The 17,584-nt window shown below is 35.4% G+C and overlaps 1 protein-coding gene across 3 annotated transcripts in view; it reads left to right on the top strand.

The window, feature by feature from the left end:
* The window catches only part of DIAPH2 (diaphanous related formin 2), a 951,942-nt gene that overhangs the window by 733,243 nt on the left and 201,115 nt on the right, over positions 1–17,584 (top strand). For all 3 annotated transcript variants that reach the window (XM_032390097.1, XM_032390096.1, XM_032390094.1), the window contains one exon: positions 14,328–14,463. In XM_032390097.1, the coding sequence (XP_032245988.1) occupies positions 14,328–14,463 (136 nt within the window). The remainder of the gene's footprint in view (positions 1–14,327; positions 14,464–17,584) is intronic.

Genomic DNA, 17,584 nt, shown 5'->3' with positions numbered 1-17,584 from the left:
TCCAGGCTATTGGAAGGACTGTTTTTCTTCACCTCAGTAGGAATAGATGGATTCTCTGACTGACAGACAGAAAGGAGGAGGAAGGAAGAAGGGGGAAGGAGATAAGGATAGAGCTTTAGGGCAAAGGGAAAATAAAAGGATGGGAAAGGGAAGTGTAGTCCAGAAAGGAGATTTGAAAGAAAACACTCCATAGGAAAGAAGGAATCTAAAAGGGCAGAAAATGTCTATCTTGGTTGATTTGGTTTAGCAGGTTACTTATGGTCTATACATCTGTGATTCATACCATATTTATATAGGTTAATAAGCATGACTTTAACGTCCATCTAACTACAGTATCAATATATTTGTTCAGTGTCTGTTACTGACACACCTAAATATTTGAGCAAGCTAATCAAGCTTTCAATTACCCTAGTGAAAAAGAAAGTTACACTTCTCAGTTACAATGTAATTGATTGGTTGATGAAGTATTCATGAAATCTTGCATAAAAGAAACTTTATAGGTCATTTGTACCATAATATGTGGAAATCTCTGGAAAAGAAAATATTTATCCATATTATAGTACTGATAAACTCTTCAGAGGTACTCTCAGACTGTAGTTACTGCAGCTGGAAATTCTTTGCCCTGAGCATTCCTCATGACTCCTTCAATTCAATATGCCCTTTAAACACAGTGAAACTATACAAAAGGAATATCTAATGTTGTTTGATGTTAAAGAGTAGGGTTCTTTCTTTTCCTTAATGCAAAGCCTTAATTTGTCCCCAGTTGCCATTGAAAAAATCTAATGAATCATTGCTGCCATCTTATTGTGGGTTTTTTCTCTAATAATCTAATTGTTCAGTTCTTTGTTCAATGCTGAAAATCTCATTTTGGCTCACGTTATATTTTCCCATTTGTAACCTCACATGATCATTCTAAAATGGGAGTGAGAAAGATCTGGAAGAGTATATGAGTCTTAATTTACTATTACCTTTGGTATTCTTTCAGACTTTCACCCAATTGTGCTAACAAATAGGGACCTTGGCCCAAGTTACACATCAGTTAGTGGTAACACACATTGGGATTTGTTTTTCCCAACAACTCTTAACCTTGGTTGCAGCAAGCACAACAAATTGCAAAAGTATCACTGGCAGCCAAAACAATTCAAGCAAAGAATGTGTTAGGTATCTATCTAAGCAGAGTAGAAGGGAAGGAAGGAGAATTAAAAAAATTTTTTTTATTTAAATTCAATTTAGTTAATATGTAGTGTATTACTAGTTTCAGGGGTAAAATTTAGTGATTCATCAGTTGTATATAATACCCAGTGATCATTACATCACGTGCCCTCCTTAATGCCCATCACCCAATTAACCCCAAAATAGGAAGAAATGAAACACACATACCCACAAACTTTGAACAAATAGGATTTGCCTTCCTGTGTCCCACCTTCCCCTCCAGCAACCCTGTTTGTTTCCTATAGTTAAGAGTCTCTTTGCCTCCCTTTCTGTTTTTATCTTTTTTAGGAAGGAGAATTTTTTTAGGGAAATTTTTTTGTACGGTGATAAAAGGTGTCATGTGTAGAATTGTATTTCCTTTTCATTGTCATGCCCAAGACATCTCTTGGACAGGGAAAGGACATTACTGCCATAACCCTGGTTCACTGGTCTGAATAACCTTTCCATCTCTACCTATTTTGCCTCCTGTTATGCCTGGAGTTAAATAAGACACTCCCCCCTCCCCCAAATGCAAAAGGGTCATAACATTCATCTTGTCTTCTATTTGAAATCCTCCAGTAGATGCTTTTCCAACAGGACTAGCAGCTTCTTATGGGTAAAGATGGTAAAAGTATAAGAAAGCTTAGCAAGGTCTACAGTAGAAGACTGAGTGTAGGCTAATTCTCCTGACCTTTCCATAAACCTTTAGGCAGACCAAGTGAATACCACATTCTGAGATAAATAATCACAAAAGAAATAAAAACAGATTCTAATTTCGAAGCCAAATGGCCTTTTCTTAGAGTATGCACATGCTTCATTTTCTCAGGTTGATGAGAGAACTAAGTTCAGATGTTAAAAAACAAACAGTAACACCAAACAAAAAAAAAGAAAGAAAATCCATTGCCTTCTAGAAAACTTTATTCCTCCGTTTATGCCATAGTTCCATAAGGTGTGCTGAACCTTAAGATGATGTGTACATTTCATTATTAGTCCACATAGCAAAATATTCTATATTTTTGTTTCTTAGATTTTTCAAATATGGTATATTAACACAAAAATTTTTCCCAAAAATTTCATGTTCATTCTATCTAAATCTTTTTTTCTCATGGCTCAGGAAGGCAAATCCTGTCCAGTTTGTGGGTATGTGTGTTTCATTTCTTCCTATTTTTAACTGATATTGCAAGATTTCCATATCAAAAAGAATGCTTCCTTCTCCCCAGTGCACACATATGTGGGCACGCTCCTGGGTTTGGAGAAATGGACTACAGATCCTGAGTTGCATGGGACATTGGTATTGCTCCTGTGGAATAATATAATAACCACCTCTATTCATTGAACACTTTCTATGTGCTAGGCGCTGTACTTAATGGCTTTATGTACAATTTCTCTTTAAATTGCAAACCAACACTATGAAGATCAGGAAAGGGGGCTTAGTGCAATTGAGTAAACGGCCCTAAGGGATAAAGCATGATAGTCATTAGCTAGGATTTAAACCAGATTTCTCAGCTCCTGAAGGCCATCCCCTGTTTACAGGGGTATGTTATTCTACTTGGAATGTTTGAATTGTGGTTCCTGGTTTCAGAGAAACAAAATAAATAGGCTTCTTTCTCATTATTTTTATCCTGGGAATAAAATTACATGTCAGGAATTTTTAGAAATATTATCAGTAAGATGCATAAAAAATGAAGCCTTAGAATTATATTTATCTAGAAAAGATAGAAATTTACAGCATCCGTCAGTGATTCTTCAATTTAATTTTAAGTGCTGTGTGTTATTTTAAAAAGAGATAATTAAGAGAAACAATTTAAAATTCTGAGGTGGTTAATAGGAAACAGAATGAAGGAAAAGCACTGTTTGATTTAAAGTCAAGAGAGAATCAAGTGGTAAGACAGTTCAAGATAAAAAATGTGGAGAGAATTTCACCTGTTTCATTGAGTTTTCATTAAAAAATAATATCGTGGTGACTCATGTTTAGTGTATGAAAAGATTTTCAATATAATACATACCAGGTTTCTTTATATTGTTGCCAAATGATTTGACTTAGTATCATGTGGGAATCTTTCTAACATCCCTGATGAATGAAGAAATATTCAGCAGTGTGATCACAGTATGCCTCTGGCACCAGAATTACCAATTTGTTCACCAGGACATTTCCAATTTACATATTTTTAAGGTTATGTGACTCTCGTCTCACAGATTTCAATACTATAATGAATTGCAAGTCTTGGCAAGTATATTCACACAGGTACCTAGGGTGATCCAAAACCTAAAGGAGAAAAGAATAAATTTTGTTTTTTTTTTAATAAATGCCAAGTGATAGTTGATATATATGGATTTTTTAAATTACCTTAGATGCCAATAATATGGTATAGTTTAAAAATCATGTTCAGTAAGCTAATGAGGGTAGACTATCAAGATATACTACATTTCTTGTCATAGATCATCACATGTGGTCATTTGTGTCTTAATGACCAAATTGTTACTGTTCAAACTTTCAGATGTTTCTATTAATAACAAATGCCAAGGTGTATTGAGCATTTCTTTTATACCAGGCATTGTCTTCAGTGTTTTATATAAACATGATCTCCCTTAATCCATTTAACAACCAAGTAATTTGAGAAGTAGTATCTCCATTCTACAGATGTGGAAACTAAAGCTCAAAGAGATGAAGTAACTAACTTGTTCAAGGACACATAGCTTTTAGGATAAGTGATGGGAACTTGGATTTGAAACCAGGTTTATCTCACTGCAAGATCCATTTCCCTTCCTACTTGTTCCACTTCTCCATCCCTCAAATATACCTTCAGCTTTCATTCAGATCACAGTGCTTGCAAAGTGCTTCTGCAGTCAGCAGTGGGTTAGTAAACCTTTGCGGACAGTGGAAGGAAGGATTGGTTTTGGTGGTGATGGTTTTTGCTTTCAAGTATCATATCAAGGTTGGAAGATGCTTGCTTCATATACACCTGACATGAATGAAGCAGGCATCTGAACCCCTTGGAATTTTCTGAACCATTTTCATTCATTTCTTAAAACTTAATTGGAATAAATGAGAGGTCTTAGCATTTACATGAACTTCTTTTCCATATGACATTTTTAAGCAATAGGTCTCATTTGTTAATTATGCACAGCAAGGGAAATAAGATTTTTAATTTATTCATATTTTTCAGCAAGGCAATAGAGATTTCAATGAGAGATTTAAAATTAAGTTGGTGAATATATTTTGCAGTAAATCCTAAAAACATTTTCTGTTATATTTTGCTCCTATTGTACTTTTTACTGACTCTTGAAAAATAGATATACCAGTAAAACTGAGGCTTTTTTTCGGTAAGCATTTATCTTGTATAAGTTACCACCAAAGCACTTTCTCAATTAGCATCCTTTTAAAAGAACACAGCCCTGTACATTGAAAGAATCTAATCAGTTGGCATTCTCAACCCTAAGAAATAATGATTGATGCTTCCTTGAGAATGATGTTTAAGTACTCATGAAAGTGTTTTAAAATGTTTAGTGAGGCTTGACAAATATAAAGTGTTGTTAATCACAGTCAATTATTTAAGGGATTTTTAAAACCTGAGTTTAAATTTACTCCTGTTGGCTTATATTCTTTTAATTATTTTGGGCTTTGTTTTGTAGGAATTAGGATGAAAAGAATACATCCCAGCCCTCAAAGGAGTTTTCTCCTCATTAGTTTTTACATTTTTAGGAGAGTTAGAGTCTTGCAATATCTTATTTTTCACTCTAGTAAAACTAAAGATTATTGATATGAAACCATAGTTAAGATTTCCCTTTCTCTTTTAAATATTTTTTTTTCTTGGGCTGCCTGGGTGGCTCAGTCGGTTGAGCTTCTCCCTTTGGCTTGGGTCATGATCCCAGGATCCAGGGATGGAGCCCCCACGTGGGGCTCCCGGCTCAGCAGGGAGTCTGCTTCTCCATCTGCTTCTGCCCCTGCCTTCCCCCACTCATGCGTGCTCTCTCTCTCCCTTTCTCTGAAATAAATAAATAAAATCTTTAAAACAAAAAATAAAATATTTTTTTTCTTAAGGAGAGAGTATTTCCCATCTCCAATTTCCTAAAGCCAGAGCCAAAGAATAAAAACACCAAGAGGAAAAAAGTCTTACTTTCAGCATGCAAGGCCTCTTCATGAAGACAGAAATGGTGATATCAGGACCAGAATCTTACTCCACAGTCTGTGTTGCTTGAAAAATACATGCCTTTGTAGATGCTTCATTCATTTTCATTAATACCAAACCACAGAAATTATTTTCCTCTTTTGTTTTTGCCTCTTTAGGATTACATATGCCATTTCTTTTTTTGTTGTTTTTGTTTTTGTTTTTTGTTTTTTAATGTTATGTTAATCACCATACATTACATCATTAGTTTTTGATGTAGTGTTCCATGATTCATTGTTTGTGCATAACACCCAGTGCTCCATTCAATACGTGCCCTCTTTAACCCATCGCCCCACTCCCCTCCCCTCTAGAACCCTCAGTTTGTTTCTCAGAGTCCATAGTCTCTCATGGTTCGTCTCCCCTTCCGATTTCGCCCCTTCATTTTTCCCTTCCTACTATCTTCTTTTTTTTAACATAAAATGTATTATTTGTTTCAGAGGTACAGGTCTGTGATTCAACAGTCTCACATAATTCACAGCGCTCACCATAGCACATACCCTCCCCAATGTCTAGCACCCAGCCACCCCATCCCTCCCACCCCCCACCACTCCAACAACCCTCAGTTTGTTTCCTGAGATTAAGAATTCCTGATATCAATGAGATCATATGATACATGTCTTTCTCTGATTGACTTATTTCGCTCAACATAATACCCTCCAGTTCCATCCACGTCATTGCAAATGGCAAGATTTCATTCCTTTTGATGGCTGCATAATATTCCATGGTATATATATACACCACATCTTCTTTATCCATTCATCTGTCGATGGACATCTTGGCTCTTACCATCATTTGGCTATTGTGGACATTGCTGCTATAAACATCGGGCTGCACGTACCCCTTTGGATCCCTACATTTGTATCCTTGGGGTAAATACCCAGTAGTGCAATTGCTGGGTCGTAGGGTAGCTCTATTTTCAACTTTTTGAGGAACCTCCATACTGTTTTCCAGAGTGGCTGCACCAGCTTGCATTCCCACCAACAGTCTAAGAGGGTTCCCCTTTCTCTGCATCCCCGCCAACATCTGTCCTTTCCTGACTTGTTAATTTTATCCATTCTGACTGGTGTGAGGTGGTATCTCATTGAGGTTTTGATTTGGATCTCCCTGATGCTGAGCGTTGTTGAGCACTTTTTCATGTGTCTGTTAGCCATTTGGATGTCTTCTTTGCAGAAATGTCTGTTCATGTCTTCTGCCCATTTCTTGATTGGATCATTTGTTCTTTGGGTGTTGAATTTGATAAGTTCTTTATAGATTTTGGAGACTAGCCCTTTATCTGAAATGTCATTTGCAAATATCTTCTCCCATTCTGTCGGTTGTCTTTTGGTTTTGTTGACTGTTTCTTTTGCTGTGCAAAAGCTTTTTATCTTGATGAAGTCCCAATAGTTCATTTTTGCCCTTGCTTTGCTTGCCTTTGGCGGTGTTTCTAGGAAGAAGTTGCTGCGGCTGAGATCGAAGAGGTTGCTGCCTGTGTTCTCCTTTAGGATTTTGATGGACTCCTGTCTCACATTGAGGTCTTTCATCCATTTTGAGTCTATTTTTGTGTGTGGTGTAAGGAAATGGTCCAGTTTCATTCTTCTGCATGTGGCTGTCCAATTTTCCCAACATCATTTGTTGAAGAGACTATCTTTTTTCCATTGGACATTCTTTCCTGCTTTATCGAAGATTAGTTGACCATAGAGTTGAGGGTCCATTTCTGGGCTCTCTAATCTGTTCCATTGATCTATGTGTCTGTTTTTGTGCCAGTACCATACTGTCTTGATGATGACAGCTTTGTAATAGAGCTTGAAGTCTGGACTTGTGATGCCACCAGCTTTGCTTTGCTTTTTCAACATTCCTCTGGCTATTCGGGGTCTTTTCTGGTTCCATACAAATTTTAGGATCATTTGTTCCATTTCTTTGAAAAAAGTGGATGATATTTTGATGGGGATTGCATTGAATGTGTAGATGGCTCTAGGTAGCATTGACATCTTCACAATATTTGTTCTTCCAATTCATGAGCATGGAACGTTTTTCCATTTATTTGTGTTTTCCTCCATTTCTTTCATGAGTATTTTATAGTTTTCTGAGTACAGATTCTTTGCCTCTTTGGTTAGATTTATGTATAAACTACCAAAACTGAACCAGGAAGAAATAGAAAACCTGAACAGACCTATAACCACTAAGGAAATTGAAGCAGTAATCAAAAATCTCCCAACAAACAAGAGCCCAGGGCCAGATGGCTTCCCAGGGGAATTCTACCAAACATTTAAAGAAGAATTGATACCTATTTTTCTGAAACTGTTCCAAAAAAGAGAAATGGAAGGAAAACTTCCAAACTCGTTTTATGAGGCCACCATTACCTTGATCCCAAAACCAGACAAAGACCCCATCAAAAAGGAGAATTACAGACCAATATCCTTGATGAACATGGACGCAAAAATTCTCACCAAAATACTCAGGATCCAACAGTACATTAAAAGGATTATTCACCACGACCAAGTGGGATTTATTCCCTGGGCTGTAAGGTTGGTTCAACATCCGCAAATCAATCAATGTGATACAATACATTAATAAAAGAAAGAACAAGAACCATATGATCCTCACAATAGATGCAGAAAAGGCATTTGACAAAGTACAACATCCTTTCTTGTTCAAAACTCTTCAGAGTATAGGGATACAGGGTACATACCTCAATATCATAAAAGCCATCTATGAAAAACCCACAGTGAATATCATTCTCAATGGGGAAAAACTGAGAGCTTTCCCCTTAAGGTCAGGAAATTGGCAGGGATGTCCACTATCACCACTGCTCTTCAACATAGTACTGGAAGTCCTAGCCACAGTAATCAGAGAACAAAAAGAAATAAAAGGCGTCCGCATCGGCAAAGAAGAAGTCAAACTCTCACTGTTTGCAGATGATATGATACTTTTTGTGGAAAACCCAAAAGACTCCACCCCAAAACTGCTAGAACTCATACAGGAATTCAGTAAAGTGGCAGGATATAAAACCAATGCACAGAAATCAGTGGCATTTCTATACACCAACTACAAGACAGAAGAAAGAGAAATTAAAGAGACAATCCTATTTACAATTGCACCCAAAACCGTAAGATACCTAGGAATAAATCTACACATGCCATTTCAAATTGTGCAGTTGTTCTGTTAAATCTATTCCTGAAACACTTAAGATGTAAACTGATGGGCCATTATTTGGTCTGTTTCATCATTTACTAGATCTACATTCATATCTTCTTAGTAGTGCCAGTTGCAAGCCCCCGTTTTGTATAGAAATTTAACCTATTCACATATGCCAAATTTCTCCACTGGTAATTCTTTAATAATAATTATTGACTTATTTTCTTCTACCCCCAATTGTGTCAGTGTAGATTTTTATATAAACTTTTTACATTTTACTCTATTTTCAAGAAAAAAAGAGGAAAGAAATATATGGAGATTGCTACAAAAATAGTATGATTCAAGTCCATGAGCCATATAATGCCTATCAGTGATCTGTATCAACATTTCTTTTCTCAAATATGACTTGAATTTGGGCTCTTTTTATGCTTTTATAATCATTCTATTTTCATTAAATGATCTTAGTCCATTAGAGGGTGCTTATAAAAAATCAACGGTCTTGGAAATAAGATTGCCAGATTTATCAAACAAAAATACTGGATGCCCAGTTAAATCTTAATTTCATATAAACCATGAATAATTTTTTAGTATCAGTGTGTCACAAATATTACATGACTTTTTAGTGTAAGTATATCCCGATGCCTACTTGGATATTATGTGGGATATACTTAAACTAAAAATTATACATGGTTTATCTGATATTAAAATTAAAATTTAACTGAACATCTTGTATTTTATCTGGCAACTCTACTTGGAAGACATCATGGTAGCATAAGTGATCATATGTGGTTCTGCTACTTAATAACTATGTAGTGAGCCTTGGGCATCTCACTTAAACTACCTGAGCCTAAGTTTTATCACCTGCAAAATAAGAACAAATAATAGTTAATTTGCAGATTTTCTATAAAGATTCAAAATTACTTACTTAAAACATCTGGCACATAATAAATTTCCATTGACGAATAGCTGTTATTATCAGAACAAGGAAAAACTACAAATGCAAGTTACCATTTTTTTCATCTTTATAATAAATGACAGCACTCAGCAGCAAAACACCCCTTTAGATTGATAATAGAAGAGTCCACCCAGATGTTGGTAACTATTTACTAGATCAGAGATTTGACCAGTAATAATATATACATAAGCATTAACCTCCCTTCTGTCCCCTACTATTTACCTCCTCTTACGTTATTTACCAAAGATCATACAACTTGTTATATCAGAGCCTGAATAAATATTGCCTTTTCACATTGTCTTTTTTTCTAAGTTGTAATTTTATTTAAATCCTGTCTTTCTCAAACATCTTTATTTTATTTTATTTTTATTAATATATAATTTACATATAAGTTTACATATAAAATTTACCATTTTGACGTATACAATTTAGTGTTTTTTAAATATATTCAGAAGGTTGTTCAACCATCTCCACTATCTACTTCCAGAACATTTTCATTACCCCCGAAAAGAATCCTCATACTCATCAACAGGTACTCCCCATTCTCCCCTCTCCCATCCCCTGGCAATCACTAATCTACTTTCTGTCTGTATGAATTTGCCTGTTCTGGACAGTACCATACTATATGTGGCCTTTTGTGTCTGACTTCTTTCACTTAGCAGAATATTTTAAGGTTCATCCATGTTGCAGCATATATCAGTACTTCATTCTTTTTATGGTTGAATGCATTCCATTATATGGATATATACCACATTTTGTTTATCCACTTATCAATTGATGGACATTTGGGTTGTTTCTCCTTATTGGCTATTAGGAGTAATGCTGCTATGAACATTCTTCTGCAACCTTTTGTGTAAACGTGTGTTCTTTTTTCTCTTGGATATATATCTAGGAGTAGAATTGCTGGGTCATATTGTAACTGTATGTTTAGCATTTTGAGGAACAGCCAGACTATTTTCCAAAATGACTCACCATTTACATTCATGCCAGCAATGCAAAGAGTTCCAATTTCTCCAATCCTCACTTGTTATTATCTGGGTTTTTCCCTTCCTTTCTTTATTTTTAATTGTAGCAGTCCTAGAGGGCATGAAGTGGTTCCTCATTGTGGTTTTGATTTTCAGTTCACTAAGGATTAACAATGTCTAACATCTTTTTGTGTTTTTATTGGAGATATATATGTATATATATATATATATATAGTTGAATAAATACTGATATATATAAATATATATAATATATATCTTTGAATGAGTAAATATTCAAATCCTTTGCCCATTTTTAATTAGGTTATTTGTCTTTTTATTGTTGAGTTACAAGACCTTTTACATATCCTTATCAGATATATGACTTACAAATATTTTCTCCCATTCTGTGGATTATTTCTTCACTTTCGTGACAGGGTCCTTTGATGGATTAAAAGTTTTCAGTTTCAATGAAGTCTTACTAATCTGTTTCTTTCTTTGGTTGCTTGTACTTTTGGTGTCATATCCACATTCTCTTTTCTTCCTTGAAGAATAAAACAAACATTAAACCAGGAGTAAAGAGACATGACTTCTATTCCCAGATATGCAATTACATAAATGTGTGACCTTAAGCCATTATTTAAACTCATTTGGAACTGAGTTTCCACATGTTTGAAAAGAAGCTGGGTTCATCAGAGCAGATAGTTTGTACTTTTTCATGAATAAATTATCTCTGTGAAACACCCTAGGTTAGTATTTCTCCACCTGCCTCACATTTGGCAATCTCTGGAGACATTTTTGGTTGTCACAACCAGGAAGGGGTGCTACTGGCATCTAGTGAGTAGAGGTCAGAGGTGCTGCTAAACATCTAACAACGCACGGGATGGCTCCCACAGCAAAGAATGACACCAGCCAAAAACGATACTAGTACTGAGGTTGAGAAACACTACAATTAAGGTTCTGTTATTCCAGTTTATTTTAAGTGGTAGTCTTTGATTTTGTCTGTAGGAGCGAGATCGTTTTGTGCTCTTAGCCTTATACTAGAGCTACTGGCCTGATGGGGGCTAAAAGAAGGGGGAGGTATCAATAATTCTTGCAAGTCAGGAGATTTTTTTGGTAATGTTTTCGGGACTTTTAAAAAGTATTGTGTCTTTTATTATGAAGAAAACAATTTTCAATATAGATATCTCTAGGAAAAAACTTGTAGATGTATTCTTGTTATTGAGTCTTCAGGTCACAATCCCAGGGTCCTGGGATTGAGTCCTGTGTTGGGCTCCTTGCTCAGCGGGGAGCCTGCTTCTCCCTCTCCCTGCTGCTCCCCCTGCTTGTGCTCTCTCTTTCTCTCTGACAAATAAATAAATGATTTTTTAAAAATTAAAAAAAAAAGATAGGATAAGAACTATATGATCCTTTCAATAGATGCAGAAAAAGCATTTAACAAAGTACAACATCCATTCATGATAAAAACTGTCAACAAATAGGTTTAGTAGGAACAGACCTCAACATCATAAAGGCTATATATGGAAAAGCCACAGCTAATATTATCCTCAATGGGGAAAAACTGAGAGCTTTTCCTCTGTGGTCAGGAACAAGACAGGGATGTCCACTTTAACCACTGTTCTTGAACATAGTAGTGGAAGTCCTAGCTTCAGCAGTCAGACAACAAAAAAGAAAGAAAAGGCATCCAGATTGGCAAGGAAGAAGTCAGACTTTTGCTATTTGCAGATAACATGATGCTGTATATAGAAAACCTGAAAGACTCCACCAAAAATTGCTAGAACCATAAACTAATTCAGTAACATTACAGGATACAAAATCAATGTACAGAAATATGTTGCATTTCTATACACCAATAATGAACCAGCAGAAAGAGAAGCTAAGGAATCAATCCCATTTACAGTTGCACCCAAAGCAATAATATACCTAGGCATAAATCTAACCAAAAAGGTGAAAGATCTGTAGTCTGAAAACTATGAGACACTGATGAAAGAAGTTGAAGAGGACACAAAGAAATGAAAAAATATTCCACGCTCATGGATTGGAAGAACAAATATTGTTAAAAGGTCTATACTACCCAAAGCAATCTACACATTTAATGTTATCCCTATCAAAATGCCACCAGCATTTTTTATAGAGCTAGAACAAACAATCCTAAAATTTGTATAGAACCACAAAACACCCTGAATAGCCAAAGCAACCTTCAAGAAGAAAAGCAAACCTAGAGGCATTACAATTCTGGACTTCAAGTTATATTACAAAGCAGTAGTCTTCAAAACATAATGGTATTGGCACAGAAACAGACACATAGATCAATGGAACAGAATAGAAAACCCAGAAATGAACCCACAACTCTATGATCAACTAATCTTTGACAAAGCAGGAAAGAATATCCAATGGGAAAAGGACAGTCTCTTCAACAAATGGTGTTGGGAAAACTGGACAGCAACATGCAGAAGAATGAAACTGGACCACTTTCTTACACCATACACAATAATAAATTCAGAATGGTTGAAAGACCTCAATGTGAGACAGGAAACCATCAAAACCCTAAAGGAGAACACAGGCAGTAACCTCTTTGACATCAGCTGTAGCAACTTCTTTCCAGATATGTCTCCTGAGGCAAGGGAAATGAAAGCAAAAATAAACTATTGGGACTTCATCAAAATAAAAAGCTTCTGCACAGTGAAGAAAACAGTCAACAAAACTAAAAGGCAACCTATGGAATGGGAGAAGATATTTGTAAATGACTTATCTGGTAAAGGGTTAGTATCCAAAATATAAAAAGACCTTATAAAACTCAGCACCCCAAAACTGAATAATCCAATTAAAAATGGGCAGAAGACATGAATAGACATTTTTCCAAAGAAGACATACAGATGGCTAACAGACACATGAAAAGATGGCCAACATCACTAATCATCAGGGAAATACAAATCAAAACTATAATGAGATATCACCTCACACCTATCAGAATGGCTAAAATCAACAGTACAGGAAACAGCAGGTATTGGCAAGGATGTGGAGAAAGTGAAACCCTCTTGCACTGATGGTGGGAATGCAAACTGCTACAGCCACTGTGGAAAACAATATGGAAGTTCCTCAGAAAGTTAAAAATAGAACTAATCACCCTATGATGCAGCAATTGCACTACTAGGTATTTACCCCAAGAATAAAAAGATACTAATTCAAAGGGATACATACAAACCTATGTTTATGGCAGCATTATCTACAATAGCTAAATTATGGAAACAACCCAATGTCCATTGATTGATGAATGGATAAAGAAGAGGTGATATATATATATACATACACACATATACACACACACCATGGAATATTAGCCATCAAAAAGAATGAAATCTTGCCATTTGCAATGACATGGGTAGAACTAGAGAATATTATGTTAAGTGAAATAAATCAGTCAGAGAAAGACAAATACCATATGATTTCACTCATATGTGGAATTTAAGAAATGAAACAAATGAAGAAAGGGGGATAAAAGGAGTGAGGCAAACCAGGATATACTTAACTATGGAGAACAATCTGAGGGTTGCTGGAAGGAAGATGGGGGGGTGGGTTAAATAGGTGATGGGGATTAAGGAGTGCACTTGCTGAGATGAACATGGGGTGTTGTGTGCAAGTGTTGAATCATTATATTGTATGCCTGAAAATAATATACAGTGTATGTTAACTAACTAGACTTTAAATAAAAACTTAAAAAAATAAAGTCTTAGTTATTTCCAATTATTTTTCAAGAAGGTCTGTCTTAGACTTGTTTCTCTCAAAAGTATATGCATGGACCTTGAAGCTGCTATAATATTTCCCAACTCTCAGCACCCACATGCATGTGTATGTATATACAATTTTAAAATGGTACAGCTTCTACAACATATAAGTAATGGAAGGATTTGTGTTTAACTTTGTTTATATATACAGGAAGCAGTGAAAGAAAACAACAAGAGAAAAGAAATGGAAGAGAAGACTAGGAGGGCAAAGCTTGCAAAAGAGAAAGCTGAACAAGAGAAGTTAGAACGCCAAAAGAAAAAGAAACAACTCATTGATATAAACAAAGGTATAAAGTACTTTCAATTTCTTAAAGATATATAAAGTAGAAAATAATTTAACTTAATTGATTTTGGATTATAATGTAAATAATTGTGTTCTTGGTAGAAAATTCACAATATTATTAGTTATTTGTGTCATATTCTCTCATAATATTATCTCTATTTCTTATCACCCTACACTGAGCGCTCAGGATTTTTGAGAACCAATGCAAGCTAATATATTGTTGAAACGGTCTCTTTCCCTTCATTTATTTTATCAAATTATATCATACTATATTCTGGATGATGCAGTGGTGAGGAAAGAAGAGGGTGAGATGAAAAGAGAAAAACTAGTAAGGGGAGATGAGCCCCCTGGCTCTAATTTCATTTTGTTGACACATGTCTGTTGACAATGCAGTAATAACAGTTTTCCTTGGGGCCTTGAACATTTCAAGTCATAATAGATATTGACAGCACTATTATAAGATGAAAAAAAATAGAGACATCTTATTCAACTGTGAGCCTAAGAACAAAGATGCTGTATGTCCACATAGTATAAAGTAAGTTGTTTTCTTGGTTAACAAGAGTGATTGTATATTAAAGGTGAGGGTTTTGGTTTTATTTTGTTTTCTTTTTAAAGAAGAGAAGGGTAAATAAAGTGATTGGCAGCAGGTAGCTGCACTCTGAAAATTTAAGAAAAATTAAGAAAAAGCATAGCCTTTGCCACTGAGGGGTAGAGAATTTAAAAATGAAACAAAATCTGTAGCTACAAGAAATACAAGTTACAAGAGAACATGATTAATATGGGTCACCTATTTCTTAATATAATGATGGTAAAAATTGTAAGCACTGTGTAATGTTGACCATGTGCCAAGCACTGTTCTAAGACTTTGACATGTTTTAAGTCAATTAATCCTCCTAACATAAGAAGTAGATACTGTTATTACCTCATACAGGTGAGGAAACTGAGGTTCATAGAAATTAAAGAACTTGCCGAAGATCACACAAATACGAAGTACAACATCAAGGTTAGAATCAAAGTAGTCTGGCTAGAGAATCTTTGCACTTATAAATGCTGTTGTCAAATAATAATAACTAACAGCAGTTACTAACGTGTAGCACTTACTGTGTACCAGGAACTGTTGTAGGAGTTTGACATATATAAACACATTTAATCCTCACAAAACCCTATTAGGAAAGGGCTACTATCTCATTTTAAGATGAGGAAACTGAGGCATGGAGAAGTTAAGTAACTTACTCAAGTTCATAAAGACAGTAAGAGGTAGAATCTAGGCAGTCTGTGGCCTGATTTAATTATTAATTATTTTGATTATAACTTTTAATTATAATTATTAACCATTATCAATTATTCTGTAGTAATGTGTCATAATGGCTAACTTTATGAAATGATATCTAATACCATTAAGTTTATTCTTTATACCTTTAAAATATATAAACATTTTTAGGAATCCACTATAGTTTATCTTTTCTACCCAGGAAATAAATATAACATCATTCTAAAAGAAGAAAATAAGTTAACAACCAAGACTAAAAAGAGTAGCATCAACATAATTTAGCAAACAGACTTCATAATTAGGATCAAAAGAATTGGTCCTGACTGAAGATACTCAATTACGAAAAGCACTGGAGTATGCATGGCAATGGGTATTTGTAGGAAGTTCTTACTTAAAAGGTGATGGAGTCAGTAGAACAGTACTAGATTACTCCCTTTTGTGCATGGACCATTAGTGAGATAAGAGTATGGGAGAAGTAGGGGACAGATTGTGCATTCTCCTGGCTGTGCTAAGGGCTTTACCCTGAAAGCTATGGGAAGCCCATGAGTATTTATAAATGGGAAAGTGATGTGCTCACATAGATTTCTTAGAAAGATCATTTTGACAGAAGCATAGAGAATGGATCATAAAGTGAAGAGCCTGTGACAACAGAAGTTATAAAGTTATTATCATAGTCCTGACAAGAGATGATGGTGGCTTGAATTAATGCAGTGGTAGTGAGGTTAGAGAAGTTACCAATAAGAGGTATATATGAGTTCTATAGGATGCGGATATATAGAAACAGATTTATTTAAAGGAATTGACTCGTGATTATGGAAGTTGGCAAATCCAAAACCTGCAGAGTAGGGTGTCAGGATGGACCCAGGGAAGAGCCAGTCTGAAGATAGTTGGCTTGCAGAATTCCTTCTCACTCAGGGGAGGTCAGCTTTTTTAGCTATTCATGCCTTCAACTGATTGGATGAGGCCCACCCACATCATGGAGAGCAATCTGCTTTACTCATAATCCAGATTTGTTTTTTTAACTCTAGTTTTTATTTCTCTTTTTTTTAGTTTTATTTTATTATGTTATATTAATCACTGATTTAAATGTTAATCTCATCCAAAAAACACCCTCATAGAAACATCCAGAATAATGTTTGAATAATTATCTAGGCACTGTGGCCCAGCCAAGTTGACACATAAAATCAACCATTACCAGAGGGTTATTGAATGGTAGAACTGACTGACCCTGATGATTGAATAGATGTGGGAATTGAGGAAAGGAGGCATTAAAGAAGGTGATACCCTTCATAAAGAAAAAAAATTCAGGAATAGAGCAGATTCCATCAGGAAGGTTACAATGATTAGTGTCATTTTGAACATGTTTCATTTTCAGACGTTTTGGAAAGATGGGAAATGTCTAAGTAGCCATTGTATATCATTTGCATATGAAACTCGGGAATGAGGTTTGGACTAGACAGACAGACTTGAAAATCATTGGTTTTTGATGATTAAAGTTAGGGTATATTAGTTTGCTAGGGCTTCTGTAACAAAGTACCACAAACTAGGTAGCTTAGAATAATAGAAATTTATTGTTTCATAGTTCTAGAGAAGAGAAGTCTGAAATCAAGGTGTAGGAAGGGCCATGCTCTTTCTGAAGATGCTAGGGAAGGATTTGTTCCAGCCTCTCTCCTACCTTCTGGTAGTTCCTTGGTTTATAGCAGCATAACTTCAATCTTCACGTGCCATTATCCCTGTGTGCATGTCTGTCTCTTCACATGGTATTCTTTTTATTAGCACACCAGTCATATTGGATTAGGGGTCCAACCCACTCCAGTATGACCTCACCCTAATTAGACAATTCAACCTATAACAT

Source organism: Phoca vitulina, unplaced genomic scaffold (assembly GCF_004348235.1).
Source record: "Phoca vitulina isolate PV1807 unplaced genomic scaffold, GSC_HSeal_1.0 scaffold57, whole genome shotgun sequence".
Taxonomy (NCBI): domain Eukaryota; kingdom Metazoa; phylum Chordata; class Mammalia; order Carnivora; family Phocidae; genus Phoca; species Phoca vitulina.
This window is presented reverse-complemented; position numbering and strand designations above follow the sequence as displayed.